Raw genomic sequence first — 24,201 nt, forward strand, 5'->3', positions numbered from 1 at the left:
TGTCTGTATGGAACCATGCTAGCTGGGCAGCTCAGTGTCGTAGGTACGTGGAGGCAGAGGTTGGACGTTCAGTTCCCCACTGTGCCTCCCAGGAGAAAAGCCAGCCCGGGTGGCCTTGGGCAAGCTGCCCAGTGGTCCCAGGGTGCCCCCAGAAGAAGGGAAGGGTCAACCACTTCTGAGGACTTTCTGCCTAGAAAACCTTGAAGGGAAAGGGGTCACTTATAAGTCAGAATGGACTTGACAACATGATATGGAACTGGGTGTATATCCGCATGTGGGGGAGGGAGAAAGGGAGAGGGAAGAGGCTATGGTTGTTCATGGGTTGCCAGTAGTTTCTTTATTTTGTTTTATATCCTGCTTTTCTTCTAAGGAGCTCAGAATAGTGTACATGGTTCCCCCTTGGAATTCTTTCAACTGCTGTATAACATTGGTTAGGCTGGTCATTGAGGATAGGCTTAAACCCATGGGTGAGGTTTGATAGCTAAGGAGAGATTTGAACCAGGTCACCTTAGTCCTGGGTGAACATTATAACCATCATAGCTCACCAGCATGAAAGCAGTCTTATGGGAAAGTAATTCGAATGATTATTCCAAGGACAGCCATCATGTGCAGTGTTGCAGGCAGCCCTTAATCCAGATATTGAGAAAGGAGTGTTGCTACAACGTGCTTTTCATGTAGAAGATCCCTTCAGCCCTTGCTTTGGTGAAATGGCTCCTTAGCAGGCTTGTAAGGCCTTTTTTCTTGACACCCTGGAAAGTTGCTTTCAGAATAATAATCATTGGGCTTAAAGACCAATGGTTCCCAAACTTGGGTAACTTGAAGGTGTCCTTAGACTGCCACTTCCAGAAACCCCGGCCAGCACATCTAGGGATGAAGGAAGGCTCTTAGGAACTGCCCGCCGAGAACACTTGGGTTACACAAGGTTAGGAACCACTGGCTTAGACAGACCAGTGCCTTGATTCGGTGTAAGGCAGCTTCATTTATTTGTGTGCCGTGCTGCCTTGTTGCTAAGCGTCGTCTGTTGGTCTCCACTGTTTTGCACCTTCCGTCTTCTCTTGGTGATCCTTTGCCTTATTCCCTCTCTTCTCCCCCTTCTCTCTTTCCCCGGCACCCCTGACAGAATGGCTTAGAGCCTCTCTTAGTGTTTGAGATTGACAGTAACACCAACACCATTAAAAGGAGGCCGGTGACACTCCATCAGGTGACGAGCATGCAGTGTGTGTGAGTGTTTGGGCTGGAATTCCCTTTGGTGTTCCCGTGCTGTCCGATGCCGGGGACATCAGCTGATCCCTCTGCTTGGCTTGACTCTGCCTGACTTGCTTTGAAACGAAGCTGATGAGATGTTGTCTCTCTTAGGCGGGCATGGGGAGCCTCTGGCCTTCCAGCGGCAGCCAAACTGTATGAGCACGAGCAAGCTTCCGGTTTCTGCTGTTTCTGCTGTTTCAGTTCTTGCTCACGGTTTCCCAGTCTGGCAGGAGCTGGTGAGAACTGGAGTCTGCGGAAGGGCCCAGAGGTTCCCTTGTCCCAACCTGAAGGAACCAAGAACCATGTTTAATTTCTTGAGTAAAACAACAGGGACAAAATAGGAGGAAGGAAAGAAAGTATTTAAGAATATCACCATGGGAGCTTTTGTTGATATAATCCATTTCTTCAGTGCCTTTGAAAGAGCAGGATGTGTCCACAGAAGCTCACACTGAAATCAGTGGGTTAGTCTTAAAGGTGCCACAATTTTTGTCATTTTTTGTTGTTGCTTGAAACAGAATGTATTTAAAATATTTTTACCCCACCTTTCTCTTTAAAAAGTACCCTAGGTGGCTGAAATCCTTGAAAGACAGTACAGTAGAACCTCGACTTACAAACTTAATCCGTATTGGAATGGTGTTTGTACGTCAAAACATTTGTTAAGTCAAAGCAAAATATCCAATAGGAATGCATAGAAAACCATTTAATACGTATCTGCTGCTTTTCGTTCTTAAGTCAAGGCGCTGTTCTTAAGTCGAAACATTAGTTCCCATAGGAACTAATGCAAAACCGGTTAATCCGTCCTCCAACACTGGGGGAGAATTTTTCTTCTTTTGACCTAAGATGAACGTAGGTCAAAAAAGTGCAGGAAAGGAGGGAGGGGGGAGGGAACACCTTCTAAACAGAACACCTTTTAACCCAAGCACCTTTTAAACCAAACCAAGCACTTTTTAGCTTTAAAAAAGGGCAGGAGAACACCTTTTAAACAGAACACGTTTTTTCCGTTTGTAAGTTGGAGCTCCGTTTGCAAGTCGAAGCAAAATTTAGCGAATGGAGTGGTTTGTAAGTCGAAATGTTTGTAGGTAGGGATGTTCGCAAGTCGAGGTTCCACTGTATTTAAAGCTGAAAACAATGAGTATAAAGAGGCAGCTTACATCATTAGAAGACAAAGCTAAAAACAATTAGTGTGCAAATATTAAAAGGAAATATAAATGTTACTCTGAGAGATGGTAGATACAAGTACAGTGGTGCCTCGCATAGCGATGTTAATTGGTTCCAAAAAAACATCGCTATGTGAAACCATCGCTATGCGAAACACCATTTCTCATAGGAATGCATTGGAAACTGGTTAATCCGTTCCAATTGGAACAGATTGCCGTCGTTAAGCGAAAAAACCCATAGGAAACATCGCTAAGCGAAACAATGTATCCTCCATTGGAATGTATTGAAGCTGACTCAATACATTGTAATGGCTTTACGAAGTCAATTTTTGCAATTTTAAATGTGTCATACAAGGGTCAAAAATGGTTTTAAATGCTTGGATTAGCTTCTGCACCCTCTAAAACGGATGCAAAAGTTAATTTGGCTTTGATCTGACTTTTCATTAATTTATGGTGAATTTTTTCCCCCCAACTTTTGACAGCTGTCAAAATCTGACAGCTCCATTATTTCCTATGGGGGAAGAAAAAATTAACAAAAAATTAATGAAGACTCAGCAACTGTTCTAAATTCTTGGGTTCGTTAGAGGACCCCCTACGTTGTGTGCAAACCTGATTTGGCTTTGATCTGAACTTTAGTTAATTTTTTGTAAATTGTTTTCTCCCCCATAGGAAAGCATGGAGCTGTCAGATTTTGACAGGTCCATTGGTTCCTATGGGCCAAAAAAAAATTCACAAAAAATTAACGAAAAGTCAGATCAAAGCCAAATCAGGTTTGCACATGACTTAAGGGGTCCTCTAACGAATCCAAGCATTTAGAACCGTTTTTGACCCTTCTAAGACACTTTTTTAATTGAAAAAAAAACATCATTAAGTGAAGCAGGGGACCTAAAATCGCATTTGTTATGCGAAGCATGGTCCCAAACTTCGCTAAGCGAAAATCGCCCATAGGAAACATCGTTATGCGATGCATATTATTTTCTAAAAAAACACATCGTTATGCGAATTCATCGCTAAACGAGGCAATCGTTAAGTGAGGCACCACTGTACTATACAAGGACCCAGTCAGAGCAGTAATGTATAACAATCCATATTAAAGTCACTCGTGTAGGCAGTCACTAAGAGAAAGCTTGAGAAAGGTCTTTGCCTGATTGTGGAGGGACAGCCAACACGGGGCCAACCTGGCCTCCAGTGGGAGGGAGTTCCACAGTCTCTGGGAGCAGACACAGATAAGGCCCTCTCCTGTGCCCCCATCCAGGGGTACCTGTGAAGGTGGTGGAACTGAGAGTGAAACCTCTCCTGATTATTTTAACCATAATGGGAGAGATGGTATTTGCAGTAGCTTGAGCCCAGGCTACTTATGGCATTATAGGTTAATATCAGCACTTTCAATTTTGCCCAGAAACTGATTGGCCACCAGTGGAGCTGCTATAACAGGAGGGTTCTGTGATCCTTGTAACCAGCCCCATTCAGCCACCTGGCTGCTGCATTTTGGACCCACTGAAGTTCCCTGACACTTTGCATTGGCAGACCCACATAGAGTGCATTACAGTAATCTAGCCTGGAAATAATGAGAGCATGTGTCACAGTGGCTAGATCAGATATCTCCAGAAACGGATGTAGCTGACATGCTAGTTTTAATTGTACAAATGCACTCCTGGCCGCTGCCAAAACCTGGGCACCCAGGTTGAGAGATGCACCCCCAAGCGGCGCACCTGTGTTTTCAGGGGGAGCGTCACCCCATCCGGTACAGGTCGCATCCCTATTCTTTGATCTGATTGACCAGAAACATCTCTGTCTTGTCTGGGTTAAGTTTCAGTTTATTCACCCTCAGCCGGTCCATTTCTGATACCAAACACTGAGAGCCGAAACAGCTTCCTCGGATTTAGATGGGAAGCAAAGGTAGTCCAAAACTCTGGACAATCTCTTCCAGTGGTTTCACGTGGATGTTAAATAACATAGGAGACAAAACAGAACCCTGAAGGGACCCCACAGGTCATCGACCAGGGGGTCAAGTAGGAATACCCCCCAGGACGATGTTCTGAGTTCTCTCCTCCAGGAAGGACTTGAGCCACCATAAAACAGTGCCCCCAGGTCCCATTCCAGAGAGACAGGCCAGGAGGATACTGTGGTCAAGTAGTTTTGAAAGCCACTGAGAGGTCCAGCAAAACCAGCAGGAACACAGATCCCTTATCCTGATGTTGATCATCCACCAAGGTGACCAGAGCAGTTTCTCTTCCGTAAACAGGCCTGAAGCCAGATTGAAATTGATCTGAGATAACATGGTTACCTCTGAAAAATAGTTATAAACAATTATTTTAAGATGGAACAATGGCTGTTAAGATTTGGCACCTGTCACAATGTGTATGAAGCAGAGATATGTACATGTAGACTTCCTTCAGTTTCCCAAAACAAGCAGGCCTGATCTAGAGACCATTATAAAGGTTTGGGGACATAAGCTGGTCCGCCCTAGGTGGTTGTTGAGGCTTCCTTTTGGCCCCATGGACTCCCCTCTGTTTCCCTTTTTGGGGGTGGGGTACAGCACCAGCTGAATCTATGGGTGACATCTCTCAGACTAATTCCCTGGCTGACTTGGGGGCTGGTTCAGAATTGGTTTCTCGCTGGTGACTTTGAACATGTTAGAAAGTGTGTGTGGTTGACTATTAATACATGCATGTAACCGTTCCAAAAGCTGATCGTAGGTTTGGAGCCCTGTGTGTCCTTCTCCAGCTAACTATATGAAAAGTAACAAGTAGAAGAAATTTTAATTGATGAGTCTAAAGTTAAATGGGGCCTCTTGTGCACAAGATGCACGGCAGCCTCGCACACCCTTGAAGCTTTTGACTGAGAAAAATCCCTTTGTGTCTTCCATTCAGCTCCCACGGGCTACAACAGAGGGGTACTTTGTGTAAGGGGGGAAAAAAGAGTGCTGCAAGGCCAGGAATGAGCATGTGTGGCCCCCAGACATCTGGAGATCCCTGCTCCTACCAATACTCTTCTTTCCTGCTGCATATTTGCTATACAGAGTGAATGTTGACTATCTTTGTAGGCTGGGCAGAGCATTTCCGTTTATGTAGGTGCATGCTGTTGAGAGGTTCACTCCCTTTGACGAATGTGATTATCTTGGACATACCTGATGGGGTCGGGAATAAAATGTCCTCCAGAAAGGGCTAAGTAAGAATCAAGAGAGACCTCTGGATTTTCGGTTTTGCATTCATTTGGTGAAGGTCTTGTGTATAATCAAAGATGCCCCGTTCTGCCTTTCCCAGGTTTCATAATTTGCTTCTTGAAGGTTGGCCATAGAGTGAAAGCTATTTTCTGTTGTGGTTTGTGTCTCAGATACATTCAGTTTTAGACACCCCCCCCCAAAAAATTAAATTAGAACTGGTCTCTGTTATTGTGTTTTTACATAACAGAGTTCTGTTAATTCTGTTTGAAATCTTTCTGCATCATCCCCCACATGCACACTTTTTGAGAACATGCATGAGGAAAACATTGCCAATCAATGCTGCTGGACAGGAGCTCCCGTTGTCCCCTGACCATTGGGTGCAGTGGCTAAAACCGATGGATGTTTCAGTCCAGCAACCTCTGCAGACTCTCCCATTTCTGAATCACCTCTTCCTTTACCCCTATGACTGATGCCTGCTTTTCTTCTCCTAAAAATTATATTCTGTGTTCTTTACTGTGTTTGAATAAAACTTCTTCGTCCCGTTTCCCTCTGTTTCACCTCTTCCTTTTATTTACAGAGTGATGAGAGATCCACCATCTCACCAAATTCGCCTGCTTCTCAAACAGGTAACTGGGAGGTTGGGGGGGAGCAGAATCAGATACCGAGACCTTCAGAAGGCAGTCAGTTTTGGCATCTTGTTGAGGCCCTGCTGTAGATCTTGGCAAGATGCTACAGATCAATGTAGCAACGTAGCCATCCTGGCATTGCTATGCTTTTGCATCAAGGAGAGAGCCGGTGCGGCTGTTTTTACAACAACTGGTAATACTAGGTCACTTTGTGAATACTTTCTATGTATTTGCATGGCGATCTGGAATGTTCAGAGGGCTTGTCATGCCCTAGCTCAGTCCTTTTTACTGCACAAAAAGGGTGGACCAGGATTGGTCTCCTCAAGCAGTAAACAGGCTTGGTCAACCAGGCTCTGCTTAAAGGTTTCAGTACATAAGTGGCAGAACCAATACTTGAATCTGGGTCTTTCAGATTCATAGCTCTGTTTATTGACCACCATGTTAGACCAGTTTTCTTTCTTTCTTTCTTTTTTACAGGAGTAGCAGAAGAATGCTGTGTAGTCACATACAATGTTTTCCAGACGGGAAAAAAGTTGTTCTCCAAATATAATAGAATTTAGATCAGTGGTTCTTAACCTTGGGTTACTCAGGTGTTTTTGAACTGCCACTCCCAGAAACCCCAGCCAGCACGGCTGGTGGTGAAGGCTTCTGGGAATTGCAGTTCAAAAACACCTGAGTAACCCAAGGTTAAGAACCACTCGCATAGATAACTCTATAATCGGTTGACATGATGATTAAATTATGGCAGGCAAGCTCACCTAGATTGGCCAGGGCCAAGAAAGAGGTCTTATTTTCAGAGAGTTATGAGAAAAATATACCACCCAAGGCCTGCCAGGGTGAGCTCTTTTTCCAACCTTTATAACACTTAGCTGTATATTGTTGTTACAATTAAAAAAGAAGAAAAAATCAGAATTTCCACCATATTATATACATTTTCTCATCTGTGGTTGCATATCTGCATTTAGTTCACCTTTCTGCTCCATATCCTGGCCCTCCGGCTGCTGCTGCTGCTGCTCCCTCTTCTTACCGGCATCCTCCTCAGCGTCCTGACAGCTTCCTTTTTCGAAATGCTGCAAGGGATGATGTGAACAAAGGTGAGTGGTGCAGCTGAGTAGGTGATGGTCAGCTTGCGACGTCAGCGTCTCAGTTGGGGCCTGGCTGGGTTGCTTTAGCAAGGGATCTTTTGTAAATTTTTGCCTGGTTTCTCAGAAACCTCAGATAAAAGTGGACACCCTGTGTATAGGCTGAAATAGCTCAAAGACCAGATGGGGGCTTAACTTGGCGGATCCTTCCTCCATATCTGTCAACCAACCAACCTTGTTCGGTTGGGAAAGGGACATGTTATTATTTATTTTATTTATATATTGCCCATCTAATCGAAGGCCACTCTGGACTGTTTGCAACATAATACAAAGCGATAAAAACATCGCTACTAATTGGAAAACAAGCGCAACATAATAGAACACAAAAAATAGTGCAAAATTTAGACATTTATGCATTTGAAATGGTTGTATAATGATTTGAAAAGAACTAAGATTGGTCCTCTATTACATATATAATGTTTTGTATGGAGGAGCGTTTGCTGATGTGGACCCCAGCCTTCACTCTGGGTGATAGTACCCTGTATTATCTCTTCATCTCCTGTGTAGAAGAATTAGATGTGTCTTAGAGATTACCACATGAGTGTTTGGTTGGACATCATCCCCTATTTCTCCTTTAAAGAACTCTTGATTCCTTCAACGTTGTGGGTTTTAAAGGATGGGGAACACTTCTTACTCAAATTCATCAGAAGCTGTCATGTTTAACTTGTAACTTGATGCTGTTCCTGGAAGTGATTTAACACTTGCTCATATTCTTTGTCCCTGTGAGAAACACATAAAGTTGCACCATGCTGATGTTCATCTATGTTCAATTCTATTACTGTCCAACTTTAAAAAGAGGTTTAGAAATATGCATTATAGCAGGAGTAGAGATTGTTTACAAGATTAAAACGCAGATAGGAACACAACAAAGCCATAAAATTGCAGCTGAAATTGAAGTAAAAGAAGAGGGGGCCTAAATTCAAGGTGTTGGTTCTAACCTATAAAGCCCTACATGGCTTGCACCCAAGCTATCTCAAGAACTGCATTCCCCTTTATGAGCCTGCTCAGGTGTTAAGATCACCAGGGGAAGCTTTTCTCTCCGTCCCACCACCTTCACAGATGTGTTTGGTGGGTACACAGGAAAGAACTTTCTCTGTGGCTGTTCCCAGACTTTGGAACTCCCTCCCATTGGAGGCCAGACTGGCCCCATCTTTGCTGTCCTTCCACAAGCAGGCGAAGACCCTTTTCAGGCAAGTTGTTCCTGAAAGAAGGGTTTAAATGGGTTGTTGTGTCTTCCTGCTTTGAATGTGTTTTGATGTTGTTTATAGGGGTTTTTTGTACGGTATTTGTTTAATCCTTTTTAGTGTTTGTATATTTACTGTTAACGTAAATATTGTCTTTTAATGATATATGCCACCTCGGGTCCTTTTAAGGAGAAAGGTGGGGTAAAAATATTTTAAATAAATAAAGAATAAATGCAATTTCAAATATAAGTGAACAAAATGGAGTAATACCTTAAAGGCAACAACAAAGGTGGTTGATAAATATGTGTACACAGGAAGTTCTGCATTTTAGATATCACCACAGAAATCTCCCATTTTGTAGCAGCTGCCTGGCTGACCTCAAAAGAGTGACAGACACAGAGAAAGAGACTTTCAAAATGATTAATGAGCTGTGATCTCGAATGGTTCTGAAGAAAGATGTGCTTGGCTTGGAATATGCAAAAACCAGTTGAGTTTCATCTGCCAGCTTGGAAGTGGTTCAAAATCTGGAGAAACTGGATGTTCTGGGTGGATGTTACCATATAATGTGGCGAACCCAGTGTGTGAATGTCTGCACTTGGCCAAGTAATAAAGGCAAAGAGCTGCCTGCAAGGGCTGCTTGTGGTACTTTTTTGTGAGAAAGGTGGCATAAAAATGAGGTGAATTAATAAATAGGTTACTTGCCTAGAGTAATCATAAGGCTGCCCAAACTTCACCAGACTGCATGAAATGGAAATGCATAATTCAAGATGTGGTTCTCACTCGGTGCTTCCATTTTCACAAATTTCTTTCCTTTTCCAGCTGTTGCGTCTCTGCCGGCTGCTGCACCAGCACCTGCTAACAGCACTGACGACCACAGCAAAAACCATAGTTCCGAGCTGCAGGAGGAAGACGTGGCGCTGATAGAACAGCTGCGGAAAGTATGTAGGAAAGGTTTCTATACTCTGTTGAAGAAGGTGATCATCCCCGTGCTATGAAGGCCCCGGAGTTCATTTAGACCTGTCCTGTGGTCCGTTCCCAATAGCACCTACCTAGCCAGATGCCTCTGGGAAGCGGCCAAGCTGGACAGGAAGGCGGTGACCCTGCACTGTAAGTGCACGAGCTGCCCACCTGCTGGGCTCTGTGTGTGTCCTGTCAGATGTACAACGCGCAGATGCTCGCTGCCAGGCAAGATTTGACACTCCTCTTTTTGCAGTGAAGAGTTTACGGGCAGGTTGGCATAAATTGCTGTGTATAAGTTGTTGTTTTTATTCAGTAAAGAAAGGGCTTTAGGAAAATTGCCGGTGACTGAGGTGCAAGAAAATTATGGTTTTGATCCTACTATTCCTGACCATCCCCATGGACTGGTCCTGTGGCTTCTATTCATCTAATCTTCTGTGTCGTTTAAAATGATATGAACCTTTTCAGAACTAGAGATTCAAACGTTCTTTTCCTTGATCTGCAAGAGTTGTAAAGTTGGATCCAGAGTCTTGGAAAGAGAAGGTGAAATATAGACCCAGTAAGCTTTTTGCTGAATTAGCCCTGAGGAGTTCTGTAGATTTTGCTGGCATTCTGGATTAAAACGTTTTGCATGCTTACAGCATAAGCCATTCATTGGGCCAAGCCTCAGCGTTCTGTGACTGCTGCGTGGGCTGCAGCTTGTGTGACGTATTTTGTCAATGTGAGTTCTCTTGCAGTTTCTTCTCATGTCCAAAAATTAATGTGGAAACAGTTTGTCGACATGTTTACTCCTGTAGCTCCACACCTATTTTCCCAGCACATCTGCCTCTCATCCGTGGCACCTCATCATATTTGCATGTTCTGCTTGTATTGTTTTTATTTTATTTTGCTTTATTTCATTTTAGCAGATATTTGCAATTTGTGTTTTTAGACACTTGTAATTAGTGGTTCTAATTGTGATTTTTACGTGGATTTTTAGCTACCATTTGCTCTTAAGAAAAAGTGCTGAAAATAGATACGTGAAACACAGACACACACACCCTACATATGCCAGTCAGCATGACTGGACTATAGCCTTGCAATTTATTGGGATTGGGAATCACTGATTTATACTCTCAGACTTGGGTCACTTTCTTACCTGCGTGCCTGTGGGGTCATGAAGCTTATAGTTTGAATGCCTTTTGAATGTCTCCAGCAAAAATAAAACCGAAAGCAAAAGCGCCCGGCCTCTTAAGGAGCCACGGTTCCCTCCCACCCCAGGATGTGTCCTCGTTCGATTAAAATTGGGAGCAGGGAATCTCCATATTTTCCAGCATGGGACTATACATTCTCCTGCAGAGCTATATGTATGGCTCGAACTCTCTTTTTGCGAGAAGAGGGCAGTTTTCCTTTTTCAGTGGGAGGGGGGAGGGGAGGACTGCAAGATTAGAGAGAGAGAGACTGGCAGAGGGGAAGGAGGCAGGCAGGTAGGGAGCTGTGACTTATAGAGCAGCATTTTTCACTCGTCACAGATGAGTGGACGAGTGCAGTTTTCAAGCCCTGTGCATATGTGTATACACACACACATACATATATATACATACATACACACACACACACACACACACACACACACACACACACACACATACATACATACATACATACATACAGAGAGAGAGAGAGAGAGATGGTATATATATAGTTGATAGTAATAGGCTTTGAGGCAAAAATGTGTGAAAGGACCAGACAGTGTGGCATACACATTGCAGAACATATTTGTTGAGACCTGGAGCTTACCAGGCACATATCAGGGTTTAAAAACAAGCAGTCACCCTCTGTGCATTCCAGTGATACCTGTAGGAAGCATTCATTAGAACCTTTGATTTGTGGTCTTTGCCATCATTTCTAGTTGCATTCTTTTCCGTGGTAATGTAATCAAACACCTGCCTTGTCTGTTATTCCTTTTCCTTTTTTAGAACATTGAATCACGGTTGAAGGTGTCTCTCCCCAGTGATCTTGGGGCAGCCCTGACTGATGGCGTAGTCCTCTGCCATTTAGCAAATCATGTTCGCCCTCGTTCGGTTCCTAGTATTCACGTCCCCTCACCAGCTGTTGTAAGTATCATTTTGTCAGCATTTGATCGAATTAGCACCTATTTAATCATCTTTATGTTCCTTTGTAAGCCTCCCAGAGTAGTGGTTTGCCACTAGATGGTTGGGATAGAAGTCAAGTAACAACAACAACGTTGATATTTAACAGATTCTTAGGTTTTTGGTTAAGACTTCTATCTGTTTTACAATATCAGTCAGTGTTTTATAATATTGATTATACCTCGATGACGATGATGAACGTATCAATAGAGGAACAACTTATGGAAGAATCTGGAAATTATGAGTTGACAAGAACAGCAGATATCACTGAGAGAAAAAAATAGTAGCCCATATTAGCCAGAACGCAGAAGGACAAAGGCTCACCAATTTGCACCAATTACAAAGTAAACCAGTAAAAGACCTACTGAATGAAGCAAATGTTGTCATCAGAACAATCTCAACCAACCAAAGGAAACAAACCAGCTCGTGTACAGCACAGCTACCATAATAACAATGGAACTCGGTTACAAGCTGCAAAAACGTCAGAAAACTCGTGGCACCCCAAATTCCAGAAAATTCAGCTGGAAAGAAAAGTAAACAAATTACATGCAGACATTAGCCACTTAAAATACTTGAAAGATTTAAAAAAACTTAAAAATGAAAAAGTTAAAGCCAGACTATGCAAAATATATGACCCAGAAAGGAAAACAATTGTTGAAACTGTGGAAGAATTAAAACAGCGGGTAACAGCTACAGCAAAGAAAATTGAAAGATATGATGGACAAGTGAAACAATATAGAGAAAATAGTCAATTTTGAAATAACCAACAATTCTATAAATCACTAGGAGGAAAAGTAAGAAGAAAAGAGATTAGGCCCATGCAAAGATGATGCTCTAAAATTTTGGAAAGAAATTGGGAAAGCCCAACCAGATGTAACAAAAATGCCTCATGGATTAAAGACATTTGTAAAGAAATTCAAAGAAAACAAATGGATGATATTGTAATAACAAGGAGCCTCGTGGTGCAGTGGTTAAACTGCTGTACTGCAGCCAAAACTGCTCCCAAGCGGCTCAAGGTTGACTCGGCCTTCTATCCTTCCGAGGTCGGTAAAATGAGTACCCAGCTTGCTGGGGGGGGGGGGGGCAATGTGTAGCCTGCATAACTAATTTGTAAACCGCCCAGAGAGTGCTTGAAGCACTATGGGGCGGTATATAAGCAGCAGCACACTTTAATAACAACTGAAATGATTAAGAGGCAAGTAAAGACTGAAAAATTGAAGAGCATCGGGTCCAGTTGAGCTGCACTGTTAAAGCATCTAACAAGTCCCAATTAACATATAGCAGTGCAATTTAACTCTTACTTTAGAATTCTACAACTGAAGATTGGATGACAACAGGCTGCACATTTCGGATAATAAAAGATCATCCAAAGGGCAATGAACCTGGTAATTATTGACCAATTACATGCCTTCTAGCAATGTTCAGGCTCCTCACAGGAGTACTTGCAAGATGTATACAGTGGTTAATTCATTCCAGCGAAATCACTGTAGAATGAAAACGTCGTAAAGCAAAAATAAAAAAGCCATTGAAAAGCATTAAAACCTGGTTAATGTGTTCCAATCGGCTAAGAACTCCCCGTCCAGCGAAGATCCTCCATAGGGGCAGCCATTTTCGGGTGCCTGTGCAGCAAAAAATGGCTCCTAAACACAGCAGGGAGCCATTTTGAGCACCCAGCGGCCATTTTGAAAACCCGACTATCTGCTGTTTTGATCGTCGGGAAGCGAAAATCGGTTCCCGAAACGGAACCAATCATTGCGCAGCGAAATTCCCCCATTCAAAACATCGTTTTGCAATCGCTTTTGCAATCGCAAAAACCTCGTCGTAATGCAGATTCGTCGTTAAACGGAGCGCCCGTCTTGCAAGGCACCACTGTATATAAATACTTAACTGAAAACTCCCCATACCCAACTGAACAGAATACTTTAAAAAGTCAAGAGCCACAGTAAATCAGCTGCTTCTTGATAAAATGATCCTGAAGAATGCAAAAAAGTGAAAAATAAACCTTAACATGGCCTGGAGAGACTATAAAAAGGCATTTGACATTGCCACACAGCTGGATTAACACCTGCCTAAAATGTTTGGGATTAGTAAAAACATTCAGAGGTTCCTCAAGAAAAACATGGAAAAATGGAAAACCATCTTAATAGCTCATGGTGAAGAAATTGGGGAAGTTAAAACCAAAAGAGGGATATTTCAGGGGGATTCTTTGTCACCATTGCTGTTCCACTAATCTCCATGTCAATAATTCTAAATAAAACTGGATTGGCCTATCATATTTCAGAGCAAGCAGGAAAAATCAATAATCTGTTACAGATTGATGATCTGAAACTATATGCAAAAAGTTCCACAGAGACAGGATCACTGCTAAACATAGTGCAAATATTTAGTGAAGCTAACCAAATGAAATTTGGAATTGACGAATGCGCAGCTCTATCTGTACACTGTGGCAAGATCCAAAAACTGTATGGAATAGAGTTTTAAAATGGTGATACTATAAAATATCAAGTGATAAAAATTATAAATGTAATGGAATACTAGAAGCAGATAACAATCTGCAAACAAAAGTTAAAGAACTGTCAGAAAGGGAATATATCAAAGGACTGCAGAAAATCTTAAAATCAAAATTAAATGGGGAAATACGATCAAAGCCATAAACACATGAACCGTTCCAGTAATTAGATTCCGAGCTGGACTCAAAATGAATAAGAGGAATTCGATCCAAAAACACGGAAACTAATGAACATGCATCACACACTACATCCAAAAAGTGATGTGGACAAATTATATTTACCATGAATAATTTGAGACCGTGGATTACTGCAAATATAGCAGGTAGTAGAGGAGGGAGGAAAAAAGAAGCTGAGAGTCATAAGAATGAAACCAGATAGTAGAAATAGAAATAATTCACTACTGGAAAAAAGTTGTGTGGGTGAGAATATGGCTGAATATGCCTCCTAGATATTATGAATTACTCTGCTAAGTTGTAAATTTACAGATTTTGGTGATCAACTTTGTACCCTAGTTCAAGAAATCTCTGGAGGTGTTTTGTGGAAAACCTCATTTAAACCAATGTCCCAAATCTTGTTGCATAGTTATACTTGTGTAACGTACAGTTGGCAAGCCATTGCAAAATTTGCACCATAGTAGAAAGCATGTCTAGGAAACAGTTGCACTGGCATAAGGTGCCCAACTATTTATTTATTTATTTTATTTTATTTATACCCTACCTATCTGGTCATTGCGACCAATCTAGGCGGCTAGCTGTGCTATCAGACATATGGACTGCCTGAGCAAAACTCTGCCTAAACTTCTTCAGGTATAAGGTTATGCTATGCCAAGGGCCATAGGATTTTGGTCATTGATTTAAATTGGGAGCATCTTTTTTGGCAATTTAAATCAGTCCACCCTGGATTGGATGTGAGAGGGCACTGAACCATGAGCCAGTTCTCCAGTCATCTTGGAAAGATCAAATATCAATGTACCTAGAGATCCATGTCTTCAGATATCTTCTAAACATTGCAGCAAACTGTTGATGAACTGATCTGTGAACAATATTCCGCAAGAAGTGCAAACAGTATTGTAATGCCTTATAATAAAGGGGCGTGTGGACCTTGAGTCTAGAACCTCTGCTTTCTAGGGTGAGCGATGCCATTCTGCTTTACAAGAACCCTGACTCTTGCCACAGCGTGTTTCCAGATCTCCAGTTTTCCTGGCCACCTGGGCATTTGCCTCATCTTGGAAGATGATGTTATGAATTGTGGGTAGTGAGGAGGGTATTTGGACAACAAGGAGTAAAAAGTCTAGAATTGGAGAGAGCCGTTGTAGGTGTAGCGGGCACGTGGCAAGAAAGAATGGAGCTGATGAAGTGGGAGAGATCTCAGTCAAGACACTGCTGATGAAAAATACTCTTCTTTTCCTCTTTTACGCAGCCTAAATTAACCATGGCCAAGTGTAGACGAAATGTGGAAAATTTCCTAGAAGCTTGCCGAAAGATTGGTGTGCCTCAGGTAAGAGAAATAATTCCAGTTTTTCATTTGCACAGCATTGGACCCTTATGATGCCAGTCCCTCATAAGGCTAGATCAGAGTTGTCAGTAATAAAGAATGCCTAAAGCTTTTCTCAGGGTTGAGCTACCAAAACAGATAAAGATCATCCATTCGTGCTTATTCCAACACCTCTGTGTGACCTGGAAGAATTGCCCGCTCCAGCACGATACGTTGGTAGTCAGGCATGACAGAGACATTCAGACCTGGTTCTCCTGTCGTCTTTTAACTTTTGAAGAAGGCACCTAACTGACAATAGGATACAAAATAAAGCAGGGCACTATTAGCATTATCATGGAAGCATATGTTATCTGTTATTAGCACACTTAAAATGTCTGGTTTCATACCTTATGATACTTGCTTAGAGGAGACTGTGTCCATGATGAAAATTCTGGTGTTTGTAAGCTTTGTTCTTTTTCTGCTTGCACCATGCGCGATGCAGTGAATCATTTCCAGGTCCCCAGCAATACGTATATCTAAGGAGGTGGACACCAGGGTGCCAGGGAATCCAGATGTGGTTTAGCATACGGGTTTGGGGGGAGCACTCATAATAATAATTAAAAAAAAACATTTGCCCTTGTGCTGAAGGCCAAACCAGTACATTGCGGATAACCTGTCATTAGATGAAGAAATCTCCTAAGTGCCAAGAGTTTTTTTTATCATAGCAGGAGGTTTTGACATCTTCCATAGGGTGCAAATTAGCTTATTTTATGAAAGGTCCTTGGGAGCAAAGCAGACCCTTGGTTTGCAAGTCTCTTTGCTCAGATGTAAACGTCTGCCTGGAACTAGAATGCTATCAGAACCCATCTTCTAATGATGCAGTATCTGTAACAAACTGTTTGGCCCTGAGGGAAATCGGACAACAATTACGTTCTTGTATTTCACACGTGTCTCCCTCAGAGTCCAAGATTTCTGTTCTCATTGACCTAAGCTCTTACAGCGATTAGTCTAGTTTTCGATGAGTGACAGTAACTTTTAACCTGGTCTCTGATTGTAGGTATCCAGGCGTGAATTCTTACGTAGTAGCTGGCATTCTAATTTGCTGTGCAGACCATTTCTGGGCTTGACACTTTGTCTTCCAAAATCACTGTCCTGCTGACTTCAAAGAGAGATTCCTTCAAGGTGGCATTAAGGCTGTTCAGCATTTCCCGTCCCAGTTGTCAGTTTTTATTTTGCTTGAGTTCTTGCTCAAAGCAGCCCAGTTGATTATATTTTTTGAATCTGGCACTGCCTGCCCCCACTTTTTTTAGCTTGGATATTTTTCTGTTGTGTGGTTTTATTATGTTACACAGACAGCATGTTAGCCTTTTCTGTGAATAGACTAATTTCCTCTTTTGTTTCTACTTCTAAATCATCACTAAAGTCATAATAGCTATTATTTATTCATTCATTCATCCATTCACTCATTCATTCATTCGTTTGATTTGATTTGATTTGATTTGATACGTATACCATCCTAGTCTAAGGCCACTCTGGGCAGTTCATAGTATAATCAAACAGTAAAACAATACTACAAATATAAAATAAAATCAACATATAAACATCATAAAATTAAACCATAATTGAACAATTACATAATTAACAATCAGACATTAAATATTTAAAAGGCGGTAGGATTGATTCTGTGGCTGAAGTTTTCAACGGGTTTCCATTGATGGAAATGCCTGTCTAAACAACCAAGTTTTTATAAATTTTTTGAAAGGTGGAGTTGACCAGAGATCTCTGGTTGTTAAATACAAAGAACGTAACGTTACTCTGTTGGGTCACAAAAAGTGTGTCACATGACTACGTTTAGATGACTGCCAACTCGGTAGTGTAAGATAACAAGTCGCATTTATCCTTTCTCAAAATGGTGTACAAAAATCAGAGGGGCCCTTGACCCCTCATTTGCCATTCAGCTGCCTTGCCTTTCTGTCAGTTGTGGCCATCATCTGAAGATAGAAGAGGTGGCCTGGATTTTGGGCGAATGGAAAAAGGTGCTACATTTGAATGAACCAGAGTAGATTTAGGAGCTACATTTGAACACCCCAGGAGATCCAAGAAAACCTAAAGCGACAGATTGCTTGGTCCCGCTTGTATGGTATTGGAACATGGCAGAAGCAACTGAGTTGTCTGCTGTTGTCTTCCAGATGTCTTCCCCAATGTCATGTTTTAACAAAAACAAACAAACTTCATTCTCTCATCTTCCTTCCTTTTTATTTTCGAAGTAACTGCCATGGCCTTTGGCCTTAACTAAAGGCCTTAAGAAGTAGTTTAGATCAAGCCACCGATGCTCCAACTTCTGACAGACTCTCTGCAATATGAAACTGTTTATAAGACTTACGGAGAATAATGGTGAATCTGGCAAGGCTAAAACTATTTGCTTTGCTAGGTTTGTTAGCTTACCTGCTTCTCTCAAGCAGAGAGGTGCAGACAGGACAGAAGTAGTGGTTGCAAATAGTCTGGCCCTTGTCAGATAAGGTTATTGCTTCGTGTTGTGGTTGGACATCAGTACAGAAGCTGTGGCGGTTTGGTGGTAGGGCTGGACGTGGCTCCCTCGGAAGAGCCATACTGAATCTCAGGGCCATTGAGTCTGTTCGCAGGGGTGTGTCAGGTGGGATATACAGAAAAAGGAGCCACAGCATGATTCCAGAGAGATAGATGTCAGACATTTGCTTCATTGCTGTGATGTTGATCCAGAAACTTGTAAGTGGCATTGACCATTGAGTTCAACCCAACCAGAGGTACTGAAGGCCGGTCAAACCAACCATTCAGCTCTTTTTTTGGGAACAGTGTTCCCAGAAACCTTTGAAGAATCTTAAGTGACTGGATTTCCTAAACATTGTGCACAAGGAAAAGTAAACCCAGATTCCAGATCTTTGGAGACGTGTGTGGTTTATCCTATTATACCGTAAAAATTTTAAAAAAGAATCTGTTGGTGGCTGTTCTCTATCTCATATATATGCACTCTGGAGAGTATGCAGATACTTTTGCAATAAAGATAGGTGCCATTCGCTTCACTGTTAGGGATTCTTACTGCCCACATCAATCTATATACAGTATGAGTGCATTCAGACACTCACACATGAACGGAAATGGATGTAGACCTCTTCTTGTCAAAGTTTTGTGTATTAGCAATGTACAGGAATTTCTGCATATGGCCCAGAATGGAAAAACTTACCCTTTTAAGAGGGCAGATCAGGCATCTTTTAAAAACTGTGGTTGTCTAGAGGTAGTATCTTGCAGCAAGCCATACCCCTTTCCCACTCTCCCACCCAGCTGTTTAACCCCACATGATTTGGTGGTCCCTGCTTGGTACAGAACAGCCTTGGGCTGCGGTTGTGCTGTGCGCCTTTCCTTTACGCCCAACGGCATAGAAGTGAAAAGTCCAAAAAGGTCAATCTTTATAAAGCACCTGCTGCTGATGGCACACATGGGACCAGTGCAGGATACTACTACACTCAGAGACCAGCTTTGTATTGCAGAACAAACATAAATGCCATATTGGTGCATCTTCAATTCCATCCATGGGATGTTCCTCAAGAAGGACATCTACATGGAATCTCAGTTATTTCCAACAGCACAAGGGGCCATCTGGTGCAAGCTTGTTCTTAAACTTATTTATTTGCTTGTGGGTGAATACATGTGTGTGTGTGTTTATATATGCTCTCCCTCCTTCCCTCCCTCTCCCTTTCTCTCTCTCTCTTTCTGTTTGTGTGTGTGTTACTCTCAGTGTGGTGTAGTGGATAAAGTGATAGACTAGGACTCTGGAGAAGAGGATTCAAATCTCCCCCTTGGCCATAGAAATTCACTGGGGGAGTGGGACTGGTAAAATCCACTCCTTAAGTGTCTCATTTACTTTGAAAAAGGCTACCTTTGAGATTAATGCGGAAGCTTCAAATGGTGCAGATTGCGGCAGCCAGATTACTTAGTGGAGCGAGGAAATTCCAGCATATCTCTCCCATTCTGGCTGCTTTGCATTGGCTGCCCATTCGTTTCTGCATTGTCTTCAAAGTGTTAATGATTACTTATAAAACCCTAAACGGTTTAGGACCTCGATATCTGGCAGAATGCCTTCTCCCACCTAGATCTACTCGAGTCACTTGCCAGAGCCAGGAAAGACGGCTGAGGAGCCTGATGCCGAGAGAGGCCCGAAAAGAAAGAACAAGTGGTGGCCCCTCGACTTTGGAACAGCTTGCCACCAGAGCCTGGCACCCTCATTGGGGGTCTTTAAGAGTCAATTAAAAACTTGGCTCTTTAGGCAGGCCTTCCCTCCCGCCAATTCTTGATTATATTTTCTTGCTTTTGTTGTTTATTCTCCCATCTTGATCATATTATTATTATTATTTTTAATTGTTGTTTTTATTTGTTTGATGTTGTGAGCCGCCCTGAGTAGACTTTTGTCTAGAAGGGTGGGATATAAATCCAATAATAAATAAAATAAATAAATAAAACCCTATTAGGGTCTTTATAAGTCAGTTCCGACTTGATGACCCAGAACAAACACACATATATATGTGTGTACTGTATGTACACGCACAAACACCTGTACAGTATATGTAGATGTGTGTGTGCATACGTATGCACAAGTATTCACTCACAAGCAAATTAATAACATTTGAAGAACAAACGTGTTTGTGTAAGAGAATTGAAAGTTCCGGTGTGAAAAATGGATGACACTGCATTTTCTTGACTACTTCATGGATGCTTGCATGGCTAATAAGACTGACGCTAATTTTTCTCTGTCTGTTTTCCCTTCCTGCTCACACTTTGGACAGGACAAACTCTGTTCCCCTTCTGACATTCTCCAGCTAAACCTCAGCATTAAAAGGACAGTAGAATCTCTTCTTTCTCTGGGGACAGATTCAGAAGAACCCAGTCTTGTCTCTCTTTCCACCCAGCTTTGTGGCTTTGCAGCATTTTACTGTGCTCTGATGCTTACGCTCTGTGCTCTCTACCGTTGGGTCTTTTTCCTCTAACTAAAGCTCAAGGGTCCCATGGACTTAACTCCAGCTCTTCCCAGCGGTTGGTAAACAGTCTGTGTTTTAGCTCAGAATTGTTTGTGTGTGTGTTTGTGTTCTTTCTGATCCACCAGCAACCTGCTCTCTGCTTGATATGGGGGGAAAAGTTTAAGATCTAGCCAGTCAGAGTTAGCTGTTAGCAGAATAATCCAAGCGTGTAAAGGGCGTGCGTGTGGTTAAACACGACCACCCGTACGACGAGATTGGCATTGTCAGTAGAAATCAGAAAGAAATGTTGTATGCACTTGTTTTAATTGCATAGTTCTGGATATTTTTGTAAAACAGGATGGTTACTTCTCTCTCCAGTTTTGGGAGGGGGTGGATGGGTGAAAAGTGAATGGGTAGTTGACGGTCAGAACTCACAGGATTTTGGGAAACAGGTCGGAGAGAGCTGGGCCGTCCTCTTGATGGAAGAGGCCCCTGTCTTCCTCACCCTAAGGGCTGCTTTTATTCTCTTAAGAATTATTCTACCTATGGATTCTAATTTTTCTCCAAATGTTAGAAATATAACTGCTTTTTAAAGAAAAGAAAAAAAACATGGAAATTGCTCAGGATTCTTCAGAAGCCTATGCATCAGAGGTCTGGTATTTTTTTTTTTGCATCATCCAGGCTGTGTTGAGTGACAAAACTGCTTCCCATTTCTAGGCCACTGTTGGATTTGTGAAGCAACCTGTTTTCTTTAGTAGAAAATAAGATTGGGGACTTTTTAGAGCCAGTGCAGAAATGATTCAAAGCAACTGGCTGCCTGAATGATCAACACTGAAGAAAGGGACTCGAGAAAGACTGCTTCTTCTCTTTTTTAGATTGAAAGGGGGGGAGAACGCACTCTGCACATTTTTCTAAGCACAAAGGAGTGATCTTTATGAGTTCCCTCTATCATTTTTCCTTTGATGGCCTGACTGGGTGACTGGTGCGAGCAAATATATTTACCAGTCAGGCTGTATTTACAGTAGCATCTGTCCCAGCGCCTGGTATATTTGCCTTCAGCTGCCCGTCATAGGAAACCCTGGGAAGACACGCTTTCCCCCACTGTAACCTGGGCTTCTGCTCAGCTTTGCACAGGTATTTTAGTGTGGCATGGTTTGTTTTTTATAAGAAAAACTGGAAGTTTTTCTCCATAAATCTCTCAAATAAAGATGTTTTTTAGGCAGCATCCCTAGAACAAACCTCAGTGTATTTCATGTGCTTTCTAGAGTGAAGAGTTCTTTCTTTATGATTAGTATTATTATTTTAGGGACAGTAGGTGAATAGTTGTGAAAACTCTTTGCTTGGATCTCGGTCTCTTCTTAGCTTCCCACTGTAGTAGCAGCACTGTTAATGTTACTCACATTGTGGCTGAAATCCTGTTGCTTAGTGTAGTCCATTGCTCTAGAGTAGGGCCACTGAATCAGTGTGGAAGCCACCGCTTCTTTAGGTGTCGTCGATTCAAATGAGCCTATCTGCAGTTGCCACGTGCTATGCTAAGTGACAGCATTTCAGCCTGTGTGTTTATCTCTAAATAAATTCGCTGCTATCAGAAAGATAGACAGACAGGCCATAAAGCAAGCTGAACCCTTGCACTAGGGGTCCTGTTATATGTCATTTTCAGGTTAGGGGTGGACTAATTTCAAAATTCTTAATTCAAGGTGCTCATCTTGAAAAGGAGAGCAAAAATTAAAGGGAGTGATGGGGAAAATAAGTTAACCTACCTGATAATCACTCTAAATCTAGCTCAGCCCTGCCCTTGGCCTCTAGGATTTTACCAGAAAATACCTCACATATTTCCAGGCCATTTCTGCTGCTCCTGAGCTCAGAACAGATTTTTTAAAAAATTCCTTAAATTGAACACCGGCTTCCAGGATGCAAAATTCTTGTGAAATCAGGTATCTTGCTTATTCATTGTGGTCCCATGTGTAGAATAGCACTGTCATGCATGTCTCTTTCCTCTGAAGGCCACTTAATAATAACCCTTTTTTGGGGGGGAAGAGCATCAAGACCCCAGCCAGCCTTGCTGTGCAGCTTTTGGACTCTGCACACTTTATATGGCTCAGGGATCCGTCCAGATTGATGTTTCTGCCTGTTTTGTCTGTCCACAGGACATGCTCTGACCTTTCTCAGGAATCCCTTTACAGTATTCTTAAAATGAACCTCAAAGCACAAATGTTGGCCCGCTTGCCTTGAGGAGGCCAGGTTCAAAGGGCAGCCCTGTTAGAATTGCCTTAGCCTCATGGCCTTCTGTCAATAACGAAGGTTTTAGCTTTTCACGCTCCTTTGCACTGGTCTGTAGGGCACACATGAAACGAAACAACGAATAAGCCGTCGGTTCCTTATATTTTTTGCATGTTTGTGGATGTGCTTGTTTAGGCACCCTTTCAAACACAAATTGGATGCAGGAATATCTGGTGTGTTTTCTCTCGTTTATAAACACATGAATATGAACGGTGAATGCAGACAATTAGGGTGGTGGAAATCACAGGGGTATCTTGCTGTAACCTTGTCGCATTTAGTTTTAGTTCCCAAAGTACGTTCTGTGGCAGGCAGAAAGCAAGCCAGTGTGATTGACGGCTGTTCTTTCTTACAAGGAAGGCTTGTAATCAGCAGCAACTCTACCACTGTGAATTACGTAGGCTACCTTACAGTGTCAGACAACATAGCTTTCTGCACTTACGATGAGTAAGTACTGTATCTTTCGGTGCTGGGCTGCTTCAAATACCAATTCTGACAGTCTTGGATTGAAGCAGCCAACATTTGCTCTCCTGTAGGCTAGGCTAGGCTAGGCCAGCCTGTTTTTTCTGCCTTATTTCTCTCTGTTTTAAGGGCAACCCTTTCAGCAGTACTTTACTGAATTCATGTCGTGTCTGAGCTCATTTTCCTTTTCTCCTCCCTGACTCTGCTCTGCAACGGAGAAACCACGGGTTTCTTGTACATGTCTCTGCATGTGAAAAAGTAACTCCATAGTCAGGACATCGATGCTGAGAGGTGTTAATACGGCACAGTTCAAAGGGTATTGTCACCGGACCTGAAATATACCTTCATAGCTTTAAGGGCTGGCAGCTCCTTCTCTTTTGTTTTGTTTTTTTAATGACATTTTTTCCCAGGAAGCTGAAATAATACGCACAGTATCTCTTTTTTGCATCTTTTCTGTCCTCCCTTGGAGCTAGTCAATTAGTATTTACAGTCCTGGTCATAAGAAGGATTCAGGCAGAGAAAAGCCAACACAGTGTGCCATTTATATACCTCCACAGCACTCTCTCGGCGGTTTATAATTTTAATTATGCAGGTTGCAAGCTGAGGACTCACTTTACCTACCTCAGAAACTTGAAAGGCTGAGTCAGCCTTGAGTCAGCTGCCCAGGTCGTGAGCAGAGTTTCGACTGCAGTACTGCAATTTAGCCCCTGCACCACGAGCATGGATATAGTGAGTGCCTATGGAGCTACTTCTTCTGTTTCTTACAAGCCTCATAGCTGTTGTGCTGATTGCCAAAATAATAATAATAATAATGCTGGTCCAGTGGCAGATCAAGGTGATTTGCAGGTCATTGTGAGTGGTCAGTCCTCGTAGAAGAGTCGG

At 42.4% G+C, this 24,201-nt stretch overlaps 1 protein-coding gene across 11 annotated transcripts in view; it reads left to right on the forward strand.

Moving 5' to 3' along the window:
* The window catches only part of LRCH3 (leucine rich repeats and calponin homology domain containing 3), a 112,059-nt gene that overhangs the window by 81,095 nt on the left and 6,763 nt on the right, over positions 1–24,201 (forward strand). For 4 of the 11 annotated variants that reach the window (XM_072996340.2, XM_072996341.2, XM_072996344.2 and 1 more), the window contains exons 16-22: positions 1,121–1,201; positions 6,146–6,194; positions 7,160–7,288; positions 9,340–9,458; positions 11,436–11,573; positions 15,539–15,616; positions 20,410–24,116. In XM_072996340.2, the coding sequence (XP_072852441.2) occupies positions 1,121–1,201; positions 6,146–6,194; positions 7,160–7,288; positions 9,340–9,458; positions 11,436–11,573; positions 15,539–15,616; positions 20,410–20,610 (795 nt within the window). In that variant the 3' untranslated portion in view covers positions 20,611–24,116. Of the gene's footprint in view, positions 1–1,120; positions 1,202–6,145; positions 6,195–7,159; positions 7,289–9,339; positions 9,459–11,435; positions 11,574–15,538; positions 15,617–20,409; positions 24,117–24,201 lie in introns of those variants that run through there. The other 7 variants (XM_072996343.2, XM_072996346.2, XM_078389734.1 and 4 more) reach the window with 3 other exon arrangements.

This window comes from Pogona vitticeps, chromosome 3, assembly GCF_051106095.1.
Source record: "Pogona vitticeps strain Pit_001003342236 chromosome 3, PviZW2.1, whole genome shotgun sequence".
Classification (NCBI taxonomy): Eukaryota; Metazoa; Chordata; class Lepidosauria; order Squamata; family Agamidae; genus Pogona; species Pogona vitticeps.